Below are 21263 nucleotides of genomic sequence, written 5' to 3' on the forward strand. Positions count from 1 at the left end.
GCCCTACAGCGTCTGGATGTCTATATGACATTGTGACAGACATTATATAGTTAGCTCCGCTAATTCAGAGCCAGATGTGAATAGTTTTATGTATCCGAAAAGTGCTGTGTAATATGTGTGATATATAAATGTAGGGCTACAGCTAACGAATATTTTCATAGTAAAATAACCAAAGTGTTATTTAAAATAACACACCCCTTATTTTAACCTTTTTTTTTCTTGCATTCATTTATTGTAACTTTTTTTTTTACATTTCTTAGTCTTTATAAATTTTAGTTTAACTTTTTTTTTTTTAAACTTTATTGCTGGGAGCAATAGCCAGCCTGCTATTGGATATTTCAAATTGCAATAGCAGGCTGGCTATTGCACCCGCCCACTGCCTGCTGTCAATCAGCAGAGGGACCTGAAGGAGAAAGTTCTCCATCAGGTCCTCCACTGCTGATTAACAGCAGGCAGTGGGCGGGTGCCACAACCAGCCTGCTATTGGCTATGGCATTTTAAAATAGCCAATAGCAGGCTGGGTATGGCTCCCAGCCTCTAGATGCCGAAGAGGAATGGGGCGGCAGCGGAGGCACAGGGGGCAGGGCAGAGGAGGAATTGGGGCGGACCAGAGGAGGAACAGGGGAGGGCCAGAAGAGGAACGCAGGAGGGGGGCAGCAGGGGAATGCAGAGTCACCGCAGTCCCTTCTCCCCGCTGGTGCCACAGTCTCTGCCGATACAATCGGGGAGAGCAGCGGGGATTGAAAGGGACACAGACTGCTGCAGCCAGCACCAGCGGGGAGGAGAACAGAGGAGCAGAGCGGCGGCAACTAATCGTAAAGCAACTAATTGATTTAATCGATTCGTTATAGCAGCCCTATATAAATAAATAAAATAGTCAACAGGAATCAGATCATACCAAAAGCAGAATTGCTACAAGTATATAATTTATATTCTGTACCTTCCTGCCAATCTCATCGCCCTACGCAGGGCAGAGTCCACTTTGCCCAGTAACAACTGCCAGGTCCAATATTTCCATGCAGGTTTAAGGTGGGAGCTAGCTAATGCACACAGTCCCCCCCTTTCCTCTTATTAGAAAGTGGGCATCACATCACCGATGACCTGTCGCCCGGCTTTCCGATTGCCCGGAAAGTCGGTGTTCTATCGAAAGAACTGCGGCTTCACTTGCTAAGGCTGCATTGTTTCTTGACCAATCAGGAAGCCAGGCAGCGAGTTGGCTAGGAAGCTGGCTTCACTTGTTGCTAGGCAGCCTGGCTTCCTGACCAATCAGGCAGCCAGGCTTCACCTCATGACCCACCTCCCGGCTTCCTGATTGGCTAGGATACCGGCTTCACTTAGGTTCTAGGCAGCCTGGCTTCTTGGCCAATCAGGAAACCGGGGGGCGGGTCAGAACCCACCACCCGCCTTCCTGATTGGAAAGAAAGCCGACTCCATGCTCCTTCGGCACGGCCGGTCAGAGGGACCCTCTGACCGGAAGTTCCGGTATTGGAGGCAAGTATTGGAGCATTTGGGCGAGTACACATACTCGCCCAAATACTCGGTATCTGCACCGATACTAGTATCGGCAATCGGTGCATCCCTAGAGATTACTGTGTCCAACAATGATTGAAAAAAATATGCCATCAACAATTGTACAGGGGAATCCAGCCTTACGGCTAGAAACTAAAATCAACAAGAAAATAAACAATTTTTATCAATGCATTGTTCCAATCGTTTCTTTAACAAACATTTTACCTGATTATTTATCAATATTCAGGTAATACAAACAGGCTGTAGGGGCACCACAGTTGTTGCATTACTTACACTGGTAAAGTATAATAAATCCAGATTCTTCTAGAGACTGCCTAAAAAATGTCTATAAGTCATGATGGGACACAGCTATACGGGACACAGCTTCTCCATATAAATCACACCTAACATAAATGCACTAAAACTCAAATAAAAACAAAAGCCTTCTTCACAGCTTCATACATCAGACATAAAGATGTATACTGTTTATCCCGCACTGTCCAAGAAACTCAGATCAGTGAATGCCATCTGGTGGCCCTCCAAATCCTCCTTAGTTTTAGTTGTCTGTGGTGGGCTAAAGCTTATTTTGTAGCGTCCCTCGGGGGATTTCAGCAACACTGAGAGGAGACGTCATTTGGAATCTTCGTCACATAATTACTGGTATACATAACATGCTACACTGTGCTACCTATAGGTTCACAGGTTTAAAAAAAAACAAAAAACAACAATGTATTGTTCTACAAATCAACTATTTCACAAGGCTCGGTCAGTCTACCCAAAACAGATATTTCAGTAGATGGTGGAAGGATGAAAGTAGAACTGAAGCCATTTTTTTTTCTTTTAGTTTTGAATAGGAGTAACAGGGGGTTATAACCATCATCATCTTTTTTTGTTTTTACTATCAGGGTCCCATTGGGGAGATTTCCCTTCACTTCCTGTCCAATAGCCACAACAGGAAATGAGAGAAAATCCATTTAAAGTGAGGGAAATCCCTGAAGGTCAGCCACACAAAATTTGGGATTTCCTTCAGCCACCAGGACAGGGGTCAAACTTTCTAAGGGGGACGGCAAAATAAAAATCTGACATGTTCTAATCCCTTTCCACGATCCAAAACCTGGCATCAGTTGTACTTTAAGCACCTGACAACTTCTTATATCTTTCAGAAACACTATGGTGAGATCTTATTGCTGCTTTTTGGTTCTGCATTCCTACTGTGGTCAATATGAACGGACCCCACTCTGCCCAATGGTTTTTGTATTTATTTTATAATACGGAGAATAAAAAGCAGGTGGTAAAACATCCATGTACTAAAAGACATTTTGGTAAATCAAAAAAAGTGTATGAAAAATGCCACCAAAACTGCCAAGACAGAACCAAAACAGTTTTCAGAAGCTACACACTTATAGAAAGCTGAGAAGTGAATATGCTCTTATAGAATGCTGAGACCTACTATTAATACTAAAGCCCAAGTAGTAGCTAAATCCAAAATCCTAGTAGCCAGGTTGTAGCTAAATCCAAAGTCCTAGTAGCCATGTTGCCAATGCGCCTTAAAATTTAGAGCTGGCACCTAACATGTGATATTTTGTCTAGTTGTTGTCATCAATGGAGCGGGGTCCTATAAAAAAACCGCTGGCTCCCGGACTGGACAGACTGACTCCTGAATTCCATATTAATTTGTACACCCCTGAACAAAATGCAGTTTAGTTACTAGAACACATATAATGCTATAGCTTATATTTTCTGTGCACTGCACATGCCATTACCTTATGTTTGACATTTCATTATATATATATATATATATATATATACTGTATTCATTATCCCTTTCCATCATATCATATTTCTTCTTCTTGTGTAACTCTTCAGTAATCATACATGCACTTTCACTATCAATACTCAAAGGGATGATATACAAATGATAACCTTTGTTTTATCTATCTGTTATTACAAGGTAATTGCCAAGCAATATAAATGGTAGGAAGAAAAATGGAACAGCAGTCACACCAATGCTGTAAAATAAAGAGGATATATATGCCTTAAACAATGCTCTGAATTTTAATTTTGCCGCATTTCCCTTATGACTCAGTACAAGATTTAGCATGCCTATTATTGCTAGCACTCCCTCCCCTTAACAACATGCCAGTTATTGCATGTAATTAAAAAGGTGGATTGAGCAGACCAGTTTGGGTTTGGCAAGCTAAATAATATACTACTCACTAGCACCTTCATAGCTGTTGTCATCAAATAAACCTGCCCTATAATCTGTTCTTATACTGAAGAAATGTGTAGTCCAGGATGTATTCTTTCATCATAATATTGTAACTTCCATTTGTTAAAACGAACCTGTACTTTGCCCAGGCAAGGTAACATGTTAACCTTTACAAGAAGGACTGACCATAAGGAGCCATTATTCACCTTCCCCGCACTCCCTATGCCGCCCTTCCAGAGAAATGCCTGCTACTTCTGGCTATAGGGTGAAACAAGTGACAATACCCCTGCTCCCCCACAATGGAGCACTAGGTGTCTGTGTGGCCAATCACCAGGCCCAAAGTCTGTTACACAGGAGGTATGGGGGAGCTCTAATGGTTAAATGGGATCCAACGTTCGTTTTCAAGCATAGTGGTGAGGAGAGTCCGAGGGGCAGGATGGAATCATTTCCTACTCATTTACTATGCAAACTAACACATTTCAATCTGTGTATGCGATTGTTGTTTGGGAAAAAATTGTGCAGGCACATAGGAAACCTGTTTAATATGTCTGGGATTTCCTTCAAGTAGCCTTTCTGGGTGAAAGTATTTGACTCAATGATGGCAAGTTTGGATGCTCTGACATTTTCACCGTATATTTATGTATTGATTTCGGAAACAGAATTTCATTTGAACGCTCCATCCGAATCATTTGCCAGAGCATTTAAGCAGTCTGGTGGTTTGGGAGCAGGGGCAAGGTAAGCAGGGGCATGCTGATTATGTCCCCTTTTGTGAAGTGAACCGGTTACTTTGACTAGTATAGATAAATTACAGGTTTACTTTAACAATTGGCACTGACCTACCAAAACTGTTGAGAAATTGTTCAGTTCAGAACTTTTAGCCATTAGTTTCCCTACTGACTGCATAAAATATGAAATGCATAAAAAATTAAATGGAACTACACTTTGTATGGACAGGTCATTGACAGCCAGCACTACAGGGAGCTCATTCAGCATACTTCAGTGTTCCTCTCCCACGCGCTCCCTCTATTGCTGTCTGGGAACAACATCCTCAGTAGCATGGCAAAATGCAATCAGAGGCTGCGGGTCAATGTGGGTGAAATACACCGGTCTCTTCAATTAAGGCGCAAAAACCCATCAGTTCGTTTTTCAGCTTTTGAAGCCAATGAAAGCAAAACGTAACTACACTAAAAGTCAGGGCAGTCCCTATACTGAGGCTTGCCTCAGGCGGCATCTCACCGAATCACATGGGGAGGGAGGGGGCGGCTCCCTTTCTGGCCAGAGCGTCCCAGGTTGCGAAGAGCTCTGGCCAATGTTCCGCCCAGCTCACTGATGTCACTGGTTGCCAGGAGCGGAGCAGGACTCTCTGACATGCATCCCACCCAGCCCCTGGCAACCAGTGATGTCAGTGAGCTGGGTGGATATTTTATTTATCTTAAAAGTGTATTTCCACTTTTGCAGCTAAATTATAACACCTACTTCATTACATGTTTCCATTCATGTAGCATTAAATTACCGCTTACCTTTTAATTGCTGTCTTCTACAAACTCTAAAACTGAATATTTCTCCTGCTATGTAAGTTAAGGGGCTGGGGAGTTCATGTTTACCATAATCAACCCTGTCTGTACTGTGCCGGCGGATCACAATCAGTTGTAAACTAGATTTTAACCCGGACTATTCTAACAAAGGGTTAAAGATTTTAGAGCTAGTGTTCTGAATTGTATGTCAATGACAAGAAGCTGTAAATGTAAGCTATTCTGAACAAAGAAACAACTAGAAAGGTGAGAAATCATTCTTTTGATTATTTTTAGATATGCTGTGTGAATGGGAACACGTAACAAACAAACAAAGAAACAAAGAAAAAACAACTGACCCACACAGGGCTGTTGCAGCAAAACACTAACAGGAAACTGTACAAATAATACTACAGTATAGTAATGCTAAAAAGAAGTGTAAATATTTCCCAGTTAGCCCGAGTTGGCACGCTGTTTACTAGATCCAGTGCTCTATACTTCATTTAGCATTAGGAACATGTGCTGAGCTGAAGGTGGAGTGCACTAAATGCACTACATCTGGTAAACATTGCACCATCACTCACGGCATGCACTGTTATGTTATATCATGGAGTGTGTAAAACTGTGCGTCTACAAAAGATCATAAGTCCCAGGAGTTGGAACTATAAAAGTGGCCTAAGAGCACATTACTAAAATCAGGCCATGTTAAAAGGACTGCTGCAATCTAAAGAAAAAGTTTCATATGAAAGTGCTGTAAAAACATTTACTGCAGGGGTCTCAAACCTCTGGCCCTCCAGCTGTGATGGAACTACAAATCCCATGAGGCATTGCAAGATTCTCACAGCCACAGACATGACTCCCGAAGAGAGATGCATCATGGGATTTGTAGTTTCACCACAGCTGGAGGGCCAGAGGTTTGTGTGTAGGAGAGTTCTGCTGCCTGGCTACCACAATATGGCACACAGTGGAATGGCGGCAGCACTCAACGGGGGCAGTCCCGAAAACCACGGTGGCGAGGGCCGGACACGATTGCCGCGGCTCCTTTCATACAAACGCTGTACATTCAGCTCTGCTTGTCCGGAGCAGGGCTAAATGTACAAACAAACTAAACTGACATTAAACATGCTATCACAAAAGACTGCAAAGTTTTGGATCCAGTGTGGTCCTTTCATCAGGCAAGACAATGTGTCCGTCCATTTATCAGGCAACACAATGTGATGTTGTCACATTGTTTTGCCTGATGAAGGGACTACATTGGCGTGCTGGTGACCGCTTTACCTCTATTGTTTTTGCACCCCATTCGCTAGCCATTTCAGCACCCACTGCAGTTGCAAGAAGAGATATGTCGGTTTGGAGTGGGATTTCTTTAACACTTAAAGTGGACCTTTATCCATATCTTGAAAATAACAACAAAACACACCTATACTGGTGACTAGTCCTTTACCAGCTGCCTGTATTTTTGGGAACATTTTCAGGTTTGCTTTAAAGAGGAACTTCACCCTCATCTTACAAATGACAACAAACACACCTTGATAAATGTTTAGTAATGACAATCTACAAACACATACTTCTAGATAATTGCCGGCTTTGTATTCTGTGCATACCTTGTTTCTCTTTTCTTTCCAAGTCTTCTGACTGTGGCAATGTTTACCAAGGGCAGATTACTAGCTCTCCTATTACTTCCTGGATTTCTGGCACATGTGACTAGGACATGTGACCATGTACATCATCTCAGGGGAGGAAAATGCCTTTCCCCGAGATTTAATTAGATTACAGATAAGACTTCCCAGCAATGCTCTGCTGATGTAACCTTTCCAAGATGCACTTTGGCACATTACATCATTTGTGCCAGAACTGGACCAGGAAGTAGATGATGAATATTTAATTCAGCATGCAGAGCTGCATGCTGCAGTGATTTTTAGGAAAATGGGGCAAAGGTCTGCTTTAACACTTGGGAATTCCAAACTCAGAGGGTATGAGGAATGTTTGGGAGATGGTTGGTGTTAGGTGAAGCAGGATAAAATAATGATCAGAGAAGATCAGTTACTAAGCTCTCTTCAAAATAACCTGGAGTCCAAATAGTAAATTCATATTTCCAGGGCATTTGTAACAATATTCTAATGAGGTAATTTATAATTGTCCTCACCTTTCCTTAACAGCTCTTGCAGGCTTTCCGCACTTTGGTTCAATACAGCCCATATCTCCTCCTCTTGTAAGGGCCCTCCTCGAACTTCCAAAGCTTCAGCCAGTGACACATGCATATTATCTGGACAGGGAGAGAAATGACAAAAACATCAGAAAAGTACTTTACAAGTACATCTGCACCATTCAGTATCCCCCCTTTGAAAGCAAATACAAAAAAGCTCTGAATAAAAAGCGCAGCTTTATTTTGCACTTGTAGACCATCTGAAGAGTACTGATAAAACCCTGCTTGAATTCTGTTTCCAAGCAGATAACATGATGCTGGCCAAGCTTTGGGCTTGACACATTTTCAATTGCATTTATGACCGTGGAGAAGATAGCCTTGAATTGTTCTGGACATCTGTTTCATTATCAAACATATCTGCTTATAGAACAAGTCAGTGTGTTTCCAGATCAATTACAGGTACACCAGCTACGAGGCTGGATTGAACAGCACAGTGAGAAAACGGCACTTATAAGGCAGTAACAAGGCAACATTAGCTTTAATACATGTTGTGAAACATGCACCTTTGCATTAGAAAAGTACATTAAATTGTAGGTTCTCGTGAGCAGGGCCCCCCTACCTCCTGTACTGTAATTGCATTGTTGATTGTATTGTCTCCCTCAATTTTGTAAAGCGCTGCGCAAACTGTTGGCGCTATATAAATCCTGTAAAATAATACAATAATAAAAAAAATCATAGAGGATAGTGGAGAGCACGAGCTATGCAAACATTGTATCTTTGCAAGAGAAGTCTAGATGCAATCTGTACACCTACAGTGACACGGCCACAATGCACCAACAAGCCCTTCACTGAAAATACTGCAAAGCATTTCAATAATGATGGTTTGAACATGCCAGATAATTTTTAGACAGACTCTGGTGGCAAGGTTGGTCCTGGGGTTGTAATGGGCAAACTCTCCAACCAAGGCACAGACCACACTATTTTTAGTGAAAGTGGACCTGAACTCAAACAGTGAAGTTGTGCTATGTCATAGGTAATATCTAGAAATGTTAATTATGTAAAAAGCAGTATCCGCAAAATGTGCCTTTTACACAGAATTCCGCCTGAAAAATTGTTGTGTACTTCACGGTGAGTGAGGTGCCTATGCACCCCTACAGCCCCTAGTTTCATGAGATTTGAGCTGCAAAGACCCAATACTGGTGACTAGACCTGTACCAGCTGCCTGTCTTTTTTGGGCACATGCTCCAGAGTTCAGGTTTTGCTTCTAGATATTTGCAGGCTTTTTATTCTTTGCATACCTTATATTTCTTTTCCTCCCCATTTTTCTCACAGTGGCCATTTTTACTAAAGGCAGATTAATCCATCTCCCTTTAATTCCTTAAACTCTGGCACATGTGACTAGGACATGTGACCATGTACATCATCTCAGGGGGGGGGGGGATCCTTTCCATGAGATCTTGCAAGATCTTTCAAAATACAGATGAGGAGATTTCCCAGCAATGCACTGTGATGTAACCTTCCCAAGATGCATCTCTTAGGCAAGGGCTAATGCCTGACCGGGAAGTGGAAAAACTGTAATTGTAGGTAAAAGTAAACTAAGAAATGTAGGATGCTTTCATATCAGCATGCGGAGCTGAGCTTTTTAGTAAAAGGGTTAAAGGTCTGCTTTAAGTAATCATTCTTAGTTGCAATAACGCGTAGCAACTAATTTCAATTCACTCTATTAAAGCTTGTCCAGCACAAATAATACAAGTATAATAATTTATGGAATAAGGATAAAAGTACAAGGAGAAAAGTGAAGGAAAAGTTCAGAGCAACTAACTGAAAACCATATTAAGAGATCTGGCTTTAGTAAATTGAAATTTGATTACAAATTTGATTACTTACTATGTGTTTCTAACCTTGTTCAATGATCTTACCACCACTCTATTAAAAAAAGGCCAAAAAGACATAAATTAGGTGACATATGAAAAATGATCAGGAAATCAAAGCAAAAGCTTTTTGTTTCCAGCCTAACTATATACCGTTCCAAGTTTGGTATTTGAATCCTGCATGTCTGAATAAAGTTCTGAGAGAGGGGCATAGGGGAAACCTATTTTACACAAAGCGTAAAGAAATAAAATGTGGAATGTGTGGGAAAAATTTGAATGTAGCAATCACAGGAAGACAAACACAAAATCATTCTAGTGAACTAATGACTCAACATTTATTTAACTGGCAACGGAGCCCTCAAATTGATCACACTAATGACATTTGTAAATGATCATACTTTTTTTTTTCCTGCTGAAGCTTTCCCATCTGCTACAGCTATGCTCTACATATATATTTTGCATTTGTGTGAATGTATAGAAGCTGTTTAAATATGTAAAAGCTGATCTGCAGTCAGATGGAAAAAATAAACCCCCATTACAAACCTTAAAGGGGTTTATTTATATCACGGTATGATTCACACAACAAATGTGTGCTAGACATTTGTTTCACCCTATGCCCCTATCACTTTCAGAGAAGCTCCGCCAATCAGCACACAACTTATTAGAGAGATTCCAACAGCAAACAACATTCACCCATCAGCCACTGCATTACACATTTGGGTGAATCCTCTTTTTGTCTTCTCACTCATTTTAAAACAGGTTTGCCTCTTATCGCACCAAAGGAAAAGGAGTTATAGCTAAATCAAACTTCACCTCACAGAAAAAAATTAAAATAAATACATTGAAATGATCGAATGGAGAATATGATTCCCTTCAATAGTGGGATGAAATGCTCAATAATTGACATAAGTGCATCGAACAAAGATAGTATTTAACTCCACAAAGACTCCAGACCATTTTCCAGGAGCTTTCGCGTACGTTTTAGGGTTGTCCCAGCATTAGGACATCCTAGCATATCTTTTGCCGCTGAAAGGTAGCCCCTACAGCACAAAATTGCACCTATAGGTCAGCTCTTGACTCTGACATCGCCAGTGTGCCTTCTGTTTATCCCTATCCCCACCATTGTGAAAAATGCTTGCATACTTTAGCAGAGCAGTAAAATGGGTCATAACTTTAACTTGGTATTCTCAGTTAGCCCCCATGGACCAAAGTTTTATCTAGAATGGACTCTTTGATGCTGATGGAAAGAGCCATTCATATTATTTATGGTACAATAGCACACTTTCTCAACCCCCTTGGTCTTATTCAGTTCTTTTTTGTTTCTCTCAATAGAATCTCTGCCATATATTTTTGCACAGTGACCATTTACTTACATGCCTCTGAAACTTGACTTTCCAACCTTTGTCATCTATATCTGGTGGACAACCATTGTAATCTATACTTCGTATTTTGCAAATATGATATTTACATGATGAATGCAATCCAACATCTTGCGCTTTGTGATCAATACCTTGCTCTGTTCTATATTATTTTATTTTTTTTTAATACATGAAAAACAAACCCAATAGAAAATCATTTGTAAACAAAAAATAGAACCCCCTAAGTATATTTAAAATTGTATGTATAGGCAAAGTGTTTTTTTTTTTAATTTTAGAATAGAGTAGGGAAGATCCTAACCCCGGTTAGTTTATTTCTCATTGGAGAGAGCTTTTTTTCCCCCTTCCTATATCTACAGACTAGGCTAAACACCAGCCCTACAGACAACATAATTATGAGTGGGTATCAATTATATACAATAAAATAAAGACCTAAAATAAAAACATTTTTTTTATATACACATACATAGTAAATTATATATAGATATAGCTACCCTGTTTCCCCGAAAATAAGACCTACCCTGAAAATAAGACCTAGTACTATTTTTGGGAATTGCTAAAATATAAGACCTACCCCGAAAATAAGACCTAGTTGGGACTATTGCCAGTTCAGTGGTGGCATAAGGGGGAACATGAAGAGCCGCGGGAATGAATTGGTGACTGCTACTCAAAGCACCAATGTGTGCAATACATATTTATACTAATATTTCTATTTATGTCATCTTTTTAATATCATATTTTTAACAGCAAGCAACATGTGGCTATTACAGATGATCAAAAGAATTTGCATGCCAAGCTAACAGCCTGTCTGGAAAGCAGCCAGAAACAATAGCATATGTAAACCTGTGGCCAGCAAGCGAACGAGTGAACGCCATAAGTTTCACATTACTCTCAGGCAGAAAAAATAAAGAGGTCAAATTCAAGAGCAACCTGAAACTTCTACAACTGCCTGATGTTTTCCTAGCTATTTCTATAAGATCATTTGTGGGGTCATCAACTTTGCTTCACTCTGTTTATTAACTGCGACCATTTTTTAAAAGGATATTATTCAACTTTGGAGAGATTGAATAGATAATGTGTTATGAAATGTGGTTAAAACGTAAAGAAATATTGAGGTCTTGTTAATAGATCTCATGTGTAAACTTGCCAGAATGCACAAATGGAAAATGCACAGGGTGGGGGAAATATAAACTACAGCAGTGTTTGCATACACAAAAACCTCTGTGCTCATTTCAAGCAAAGATGGATGTTATGATGATCAAGGAATCCCAAAGATCACAGCACCCTTACCAAGTAAAAATATCAGCGATTTATTGCATGTGAAATGCTGTACTACCTAATCTTTAATGAATTCCCCAAACAAATATAAACAGGATAGGCTTTGCCCTGTGACACTGCAGGCATAGCTGAAAAACACACTAAGGTCGGTCATAGCTGTGCACAATGGTACCATAGGGGAGATCCCTCCCCAAATCCAATCACGTGGTTTGACAATTTAAACGGAGCATATAATGACAAAATCTATAGGCAAAGGTCACCCTTAGTGAAGGGGTAGGACCAAGCTTAATACCCTCATCTTGCTGCATAGGCCTGCACAATGGGTCCTCATGGACTCCTATGGGACAATCTGTGGAGATGCTCAGAAGGTCCTGTAGAAGTCTATGAAGAGACAAAATGCAGCCGTAGCTAGCAGGTAGAGGATTTGGAAGCGGTGAGGAATAGCCACTAGATGAGGCTATGCTTCTTGATTTAAATAGTGCCCAGACCTCATAAAAGTGGTGGCTATACCCACACAAGGAAGAGAGTCCTGTGTTTTCTAACGAACATCAGGAGAAATTAAGCATTTACCCAAAGCATTTACGTCCTTTTCATTTGAATTGATTTTCCAGGAAGCAATGCTTGAAGTCTCCCTAATTGGACTACCTAAAACTGATAGTACATTGGCAATTCTGGAAGTTTTCCAACAGTTGTCACAGAAAAGTAACAATGTGGAAGTGTTTCAACTGTTTCCCAGAACCAAATGATCAATGTTCTAGCATTGTATTGTTTAAAACCACCACAGTGCTAGCTGAAAGGCATTTTCGATTCACCAAATCTAAAAAAATTGGGTCTCTCAGAAGCAGGGAATGATCAAAACTGTGGGCAGCAAACAGAATTCTGTTGATTGTTTAATTCAAACACACTGGAACATCTATGTGTAACCAGGTCAGTCTGAGAAGAGGGAAGTAGGTGTTGTGACTGTTGGGGGTGTAGGATGATCTAACAGCAGCGGGTCCCAGTGCTATAGAAGGCAGGTAGATATTCATCTGTACATCAGGCTTAAGTGTACAGCGCTAAATGCCCTTCAGGAAATTAGATAACGGTAGGGATCATATGGTGTCACCTCAGTGTCAAGCAATCGTGAAACAGTGTATATATAATAAATATTTGTGTAAAAACTTATAGTACATTATAAAATGTGTCAGCAGGTGTCATAAAAGTGTGTCATACATGAACCTTATTAAAAATTCACATATAGCGTTTGCATTCCCAGCGCGGTTTTCCATGCGGAAGACCGCACAGGACGCAAATTATATATGTGAAACAACCGCATGGATTCCGCTCGTTTGCGGCTATTATGTAGCCGCGAACATGCAGAATCCTCCGGGGGCCGTGCGGTTTCATATTGCACTGTCTGTACAATGCACATTACAGAGCATTGTTTTTTTCTGTTTAGAGCGGCTCTGCGCATATTCATACAGCCGAATACGCACGGACAACCGCTCCAGTGTGAATGGAGCCTTAGCAAAAGTACTAATAAAGGTAATGCAACAGATAGCTATTCTACATCATGAGCAGGTCTACTAGTACCTACATAACGAAAGCAACAAGACTGGCGCCCCCGGTTTGCAAGACGATCCGGCTGTAAAGGTAGTTTATACGCCTTGGAGGCAGCTCCCACCGGTCAAAAAAGACCAACCATCTGGGAGATAAAAGTAAGACAGAGCGCCTCCATAGTGTAAAAAGATTATTTATTTGGTAAAACACGCAAGCAAAAAATTCTACTTACACGATAATCAGTGATCACAAGCATAAAAGAAGCATTGAAATATAAAATCGCTAGCAGAGAAAGTCTGAAGGGAAATCCAAATCAGCGTCCTCTGCTCACGTGAGTTTTAGAATGGTCTACGCGTTTCAGGGGCACGCCCCCTTCATCAGAACCTAAGGAAACTCTCCTTGAGTCCTGTTCTTTTAACAGAACGATGACCAACAAAGAAATAAAGAACAATTACGCAAATACCAAACAAATAAAGCTCAAGATGGATATGGCTAGCAACTAACAAGGTATAAGATGTACTTGTTTCTTGTACTGAAAGATTGCAAAACAAATTTTGCCTTAACCACCTCCCTACTGGCCATTGAAAATATACAGCCAGTAAGGGAGCGGTAACATTAGAATTAGTTAAATTTTTATACTATACACACACACATACTAGGGCCAATTCAAACATTTAGGCAGTAGCCAAATATGTCTTTGGAGTACCTTCAGGAAAACTTACACAAGCACAGGGAGAACATACAAACTAAGCAAATTCAAACCAAGGACCCCGATGCTGCAAGGTAGAAATTCTAACCACTGAGCCACTGTGCTGCCCATATAGAAAAAAAACAAACAGACTACATTAATAAAGCAAAACTCCAATGAGTCTTCGCTCACTATATAAAAATGTACGGCTTTTGCCCAAGTCTGTTATTTTAGAGACAGGCAGGCAAGAAGCCTGCTCCCCACAATTACCAGATCCCTGGACCATTACACAAATTTTTGTGGTCACGTTCAGTCCAGCAGCGCAGAGTTAGGAAAACAGAAAATTAGCAAAGAGGAAATTCACTTTCATCCAAGCCCTTACAGAAATAATTACAGTAAAAGATGCATCTCACCTCTCCAATAATTTTAAAGAGACATTAATTTGAACGTCCAGCTAAAACCTTTTTCTTTGTTTTGGATGGAGATGGGAAGGATAACAACTCATGTAGGGTTTTAACTGATCTCCAAATCTCTGTTAAGAGATTTTTCAATTTTTCCTGTCCAGCTGACAATGTTTCACCAGATAGGAAGGGAGGGCAACACTCTACAGCAACACAAAACAGAAAACAGAAATGCTTTTCTCTAGTAGACTAGAAGAAGGTTAAAAGCCCTGTCAGGTTTTTCATTTTGTCTATGTCCTATTGGCAGATCTTCCCTTACTTCCTCTCTGGTGAAGACATCTGTGGGATAGGAAATTAGGAGAAATCTCTCGAACGGAGACTTTGATAAGAGCAAAAACGTGACGGTAGTTCTAGTCCTTTCGCACGCTGTCCAAAACTAAAAAAAAAAAAACAACCTTTTTTTGTCTTGACATACACTTAGGGCTCAGTCACACCAGATGCAGTGCGTTCCCGGCCCGATTTTGGCCAGAACGCACTGCCTCGCATTGCGGCCGACTCACTTTTTAGTGGGGTAGGAGGGGGCGTGACGGGCCAATCAAGTGAATGGCGCCATAGCCACGCCCTCCGGCTGCAATGCGATCTGCTGCATTGTGCCTGCGGTCCGGTCCTGTGCAATCAAAATAGTGCTTGTAGCACTTTGATCGTGTTCATGTTAGCACTGCTTGGCAAACTGGCTATCCATATGCTTTAATGCATACAAAAGTGTGTTGCATTATCCTAAGAACACAAAAATATTGGCTGCTTTAACCTCATTTCTAGAGCTGCAGCTAACGATTATTTTCAAAATCGATTAGTTAGCCGATTATTAAGTTCGATTAATCGGATAAGCAATAAAATACATTTTAAAAATGGCTCCAGTGATGGGACTACTAGTTTGTATTGAGATTGTAGTCCATCAAGCTTGGAGCGGTGGAAGTAAAAAAGGAAAAAAAGTGTGGTGTGCAATATAGTGAAATTAAAAGTGTAAAATTATACAGCAATGAATGCAGAATGGCACCGGCTATAGAGGACTACAAATCCCAGCAATAGTACAATATACAGCGCAATGCAGAATATCACCAGCTATAGAGTATCACAACAAATCCTTATAGCTGGCGGTATTCTGCATTGCGCTGTATATTGTACTATTGCTGGGATTTGTAGTCCTCTATAGTTAGTGGTATTCGGCATTGCACCACTGTATAATGTATTATTGCTGGGATTTGATGTACTCTATAGCTGGTGGTATTCCGCATTGCGCTGTATAATGTATTATTCCTTGATTTGTAGTCCTCTAAAAAGCGCAATGCAGAATACCACCAGCTATATAGGAGTACAACAAATCCCAGCAATACATTATACATGCAGTGTATAATGTATTGCTGGGATTTGTATTCCCATGTATAATATAGAGCACAATGTACCATCAGCTATAGAGGAATACAAATCCCAGCAATACATTATAGAGCTCCATGTGTGGAAAAGTGCAGGCTTACCTGAGCAGTCTTCCAGCAACTTGTTTCTGAGATCTGGCCTGTCTATCTGCCGCTGTCATCCCCCCACATCTGCTCCTCCTTACTTCTTCTCCCCGCGTCCCTGTGCCGATCGTGGATGTGGGCGGTGAGTGTGAGGCGGGAAGGAGGTGCGGCGTGTAGAGCGTGGATGCAGGCGGGTCTGGCAGCGGTGAGCGTGAGTTGGGGAGGAGGTGCGGCGCGCAGTGTGTGTGGAGCCGTGAACAGGGCCAACTGATCAGAAGCCGATTAATCGATTATTGAAAAAGTTGACAACTTTTTCAATAATCGATTATGTCGATTAGTTGTTGCAGCCCTACTCATTTCATAACCTAGAAATTGCCCACAGACCCACCGGGTCTCTACAGAGGAAATGTCCATTCACAAACATACTATGCAGGCTTTTTTCCCTCCAAAACTCCTGGTGGCCTGTTCAACTCTTTGATCTATAAGTAGATAAGACCCTGACAACCATTATTCTTTTTTAAGCTAGGCCTGATACATTTATAGCAATTGACAGGTTGCTAAGATGTGCCAGAGAGGATAAACACTGCACTTGTCCTGGTGGTTGTATGGAAGGCATGGAATCAGCACTCAAGGGTTAAAAATGCACTTGTCATTTACAGTGGACCCATGTTTAGCAAAGCTGTCCCCGGATGTGGCTACACACGTGTCACAGGAGGAGACAGATGCAGCAGTCGCATCGCTGACACGTGTTAGCATCCCTTTATCAATATATCATTGTGTTAAAGGAGAACTATGAGGTGAGTGCTTCTCTGAGAGAAGTGTGAAGGTGGGAGATAGCGCGGTGCACTTTGTTTTATAATACATCTTTAGATCCCGTTTACTGCAAAAGGGAGAAAAAAAAAATGAACAATTCTTCACTAACTGCTAAACTCATTGGAGGTTAGCTCATGTCCTTTGTATTGTTGGCAAAATAAAAAATATTTTTTTACTAAAACTTGTACAAAAGTCTGTCTGTTGGCCTCGCAATCATCTGGCCCAGTGGGGTCTGGATATGGCCTCCGAAGGGGCTAGCTTAATTTTGTTTGACAGTGTTCCAACCTCCTGTAGGCAGCAGTATAACCAGAATGTTTAAGAATTGCCAAATTCCTGTTTCCCTCAATGGGCAATAAAGAAAAACAGAGCTTAAAAAAGGGAATTGGCAGCATCTGAGACATCCAAGCAGCTCTCTCCGGAAGGCACATGACAAACAGTATGCTGAGACACAAGTCACACAATTGACAAACAGAAAAGGGAACATTCTACAAATCCTCATTTTTTATTTAAATGCAATTGATAGTAAGTAAAGCCTTCTGTTTTAGGAAACTAATGCTATACCAATTTTTTTGAAGGAGGGCTGTTTGGTTCTAGTCTCTCATTTGGCAGTCAAGGAAAGCCATACAAACTTTCAGACTCCTGCACTTGCAATGGAAATCATAAATCAGTAGAACAAAATTGTTAAAAGAACTGGAACGGAAAATCAATACTATAATGACCAGATGCATATTCTATGACCCTGTATAATAAATATGGTAGCAGTTGCAACTTTTTATGTTGCACGATATTAGCGCAAAATATTATCAAACCCCAAAATGTAGTGAAAAATGCACTTAAGTTTAACTTAGTGCCCCAAAACACAATACCCATCCCTTTTATAAAATATAAAATATGAGGTTACATCGAGTAAATAGATACACAACATGCCTAGGTTACAAATTGTGAGCGTCTGTGAAACGGCGACGAAAAAACTCGGTCCCAAAAGTCCATAGGACGACGTTTTAAAAGCACCCACAGGCCATCAATTTTAAGATACGCATACATATTGGCCCTAGAATTATTGTTCTCACTCTGGCATGTGCGGCGATAACCAACGTGTAGCGCGAACATCGTTTTCGTACGTAAGCGCACCCGACGCACGTGTACGTTAACACGAGGTGCTCTAGAAATATTTTGTATTATTTTTACAATGATTTAATTTGATATTTTTAAAAACATATTTATTTTGTTACTTTACTTGCTGTCACAAAGGGGGCTTACAAGCCCCCTATGTGATAGCATATTGGCAGTGACAGGTACTCTTTAGGCGGTGATGGGGGTCCAAAAGACCCCCAGTGTCACCTTTACACTGTAAATAAGCTATTGAAGTGCAGATCGCACTTCAATAGCTTATTGCTGAGCTTCAGGAGCCCAGCAATGACTGCTATGGGACCCGAAATTATGTACGGTAATCTGTATCGCTCCCGGTCCCATAGAACAGGGAAGAGATCGGGGAACGGACGTTCGCTGCTCTCCTCCCCAGCTTCCTGCCGACACCAGAGATGTTGGTCCCTGGCCCGCAGGAGGGGCAGCGGAGCCTAGTTTACCAGCCCGTAGAAGCGATCTGGTGACAGCTGAGTCGCCAGAATCGCTTCTATTGTTAAGCCGACAGTTGGCTTTACAAATGTAAACAGAGTCCCAGCGGCTTAGTCTGTTTAAACGGGCCCGCTACCAGTTATGTACCATGCACGTCACTGGTCGCAATGGAGTTAAAAGAGAACATAACACAGGTATATATATTTTTCATTCAAATTCTAGGTAATATATAATGCTCCATCAGGATACATAGAAGTTATATGTAACCTTCCTTTCAGATTTGCATAAAGAAAAAAATATATCATATTCAGCAATTCTACAATTCTGCTCATGCTTGCAGGCATGTGCAAAAATAAAAAAGTCCATTTACATAAAAGGTACTGGAATTTAAATGAAGTATTTGTACTAGGAAATTCATGATGTCCTGTTATGTTTTTATTACCTTGGATAGGATTTAAAAAGGATGAGCCTCTTAGGCTTTTCTTCCTAGGCACTTGAAGAATTTGTCTGGAATTTTTCAGTTTACTTTGAGCAAGTAATCATTTCACTGAAAAAGAAGAACCAATCAAGAGGAATCAGGTTCAACCGAGCCCAGTCTGTGAACTCCAGGGTAAAAACACTGCAGGAAGATTTGTACTTTAGCAGTAGACTCCACCTAAGCTGTCTCACCAATTTCTATGTGTTGTTGATTAGTGTATTAATTCCAAAATGGAAACATTCTGCTAACTGGACGGGTGTGGTTAACCAAGCAGTAACCACTAAACTTAAAACAGTGGTATTTATTTAAAGTGACACTAAACGCAGGCGTTAAATCTTAAAAATGCATTCAAGTACCTTAACTATTAACAAAAATGTATCCGATTTGTGTATCACTCGGCTGTAGATCCTCAAATCATCTCTGAATTCATACTGACACTGTGCTTCCTTCTGGAGGGTGGCTACTTTTGTTCCCCATGGTCCCTGTGTGTTCTGAACAGTAGTCACCACTCCAAGCTCGCTCCAATGATGGACTACGATCTCGGGTTTAGTTTACTCATTTGTATTGAGACTGTAGTCCTTTACAGGAGCGAGCTTGGAGCGATGACTACTTTACAACACACCCGGGGACCATGGGGAACAAAAGTAGCCACCCTCCAGAAGGAAGGACAGTATCAGCACCAATTCAGAGATGATTTGGATCTATAGCCGAGTGATGCACAAGCACGGGTTGAAAACCCACACAAGCACAGGTTGATTGATGCAAACTCCTTGCAGACAGTGTCCTGACCGGGATTTGAACCAGGGACTCTTAGGGTTGCAAGGCAGATGTGCTAACCACTACTCCACTGTGTGTTACTGTGGAACTACCTTGCGTGCCTCATCGCTATGTCTTGATGCCCGTCTATCTTCTCCTCATCCCCCTTCCCCTCTGCCTCCACCCTCAAAGGGGACATTCCTTTCTTGTCCATCCATTACTTCACCCAGGCCTGTCCAAATCCTAGGAGCAAGGTAACCAATGATACTTAAAACATCACAGCTGGTGCCAAACGTTTTGATTTTTCTCTAGTTGTTGTTAATGGAGCTGGCTCCAAAAAAAAAAAAAAAAAGTCCTGCTGGCTCCTGAATTTGACAGACTAGCTCCTGAATTCATTATTGTTATTCTGCCCACCCCAGCCTTCTCCCCTTCCTTTACTACTCATTACATGGACAGAACGCCGTACCACTTACATGTCTTCAGTCCATCTACCCTCCTTACTTATGAAACACAAACACTTCACTGTCAATTGAATTATGCATCTAGGTGTTGTATTTAATATTCCATTTACTATATATCAAAGTCACCAACACAAGAGATTAGGGTTAAAAGTAATTTGTTACTGTATGTCTATTTCACATTATTTACCATGTATTATATACAAAGGTATGCAACCTTACTAGAGTGCATTATTTTATTTCCATTCTCTGTGAAAATGAAAATAGACATTTAAAAAAAAAAAAGTAAAGTAAAATGAGGCCACTTGGAATGCATATCATGAAAGACTGAGTTACATGTACCACAAGAATAAGTCAAAAGAAACTTGTTGAAATCCATCAATGGTCAGGCGGTAGGATTGTTGCTACATAATGATGTTCATTTATTGCCACTTAAGACACCACATTTTCCTACATGGTCAAATAATTGTGTTAGTGATTTTCATTGAAAGCTAGAGCTGCAGCTAACGATTATTTTCAAAATCGATTAGTTAGCCGATTATTAAGTTCGATTAATCGGTTAATCGGATAAACAATAACATACATTTTAAAAAATGGCTCCAGTGATGGACTACTAGTTTGTATTGAGGTTGTAGTCCATCACAGGAGCAAGCTTGGAGCGGTGGAAGTAAAAAAAAATGGTGTGGTGTGCAATATAGTGAAATGGAAAGTGTAAAATTATACAGCAATGAATGCAGAATTGCACCGGCTATAGAGGACTACAAATCCCAGCAATAGTACATTATACAGCGCAATGCAGAATATCACCAGCTATAGAGGACTACAACAAATCCCAGCAATAGTACATTATAGCTGGTGGTATTCTGCATTGCGCTGTATAATGTACTATTGCTGGGTTTTGTAGTCCTCTATAGCTAGTGGTATTCGGCATTGCACCACTGTATAATGTACTATTGCTGGGATTTGCTGTGCTCCTCTATAGCTGGTGGTATTCTGCATTGCGCTGTATAATGTATTATTGCTGGGATTTGTAGTCCTCTATACAGCGCAATGCAGAATATCACCAACTATAGAGGAGTACAACAAATCCCAGCAATACATTATACATACAGTGTATAATGTATTGCTGGGATTTGTA

General features: G+C 40.8%; 1 protein-coding gene across 1 annotated transcript in view; it reads right to left on the bottom strand.

Annotated features, from left to right (window-relative positions):
- PTPN13 (protein tyrosine phosphatase, non-receptor type 13) overlaps window positions 1-21263 on the bottom strand; it is a 159455-nt gene that overhangs the window by 127403 nt on the left and 10789 nt on the right. Inside the window, exon 2 of the mRNA XM_018576193.1 lies at window positions 7376-7495. Within this exon, the coding sequence (XP_018431695.1) occupies window positions 7376-7490 (115 nt within the window). The 5' untranslated portion in view covers window positions 7491-7495. The remainder of the gene's footprint in view (window positions 1-7375; window positions 7496-21263) is intronic.

The sequence above is a fragment of the Nanorana parkeri genome, unplaced genomic scaffold, assembly GCF_000935625.1.
Source record: "Nanorana parkeri isolate BGI_ZX_2015 unplaced genomic scaffold, ASM93562v1 scaffold59, whole genome shotgun sequence".
Classification (NCBI taxonomy): domain Eukaryota; kingdom Metazoa; phylum Chordata; class Amphibia; order Anura; family Dicroglossidae; genus Nanorana; species Nanorana parkeri.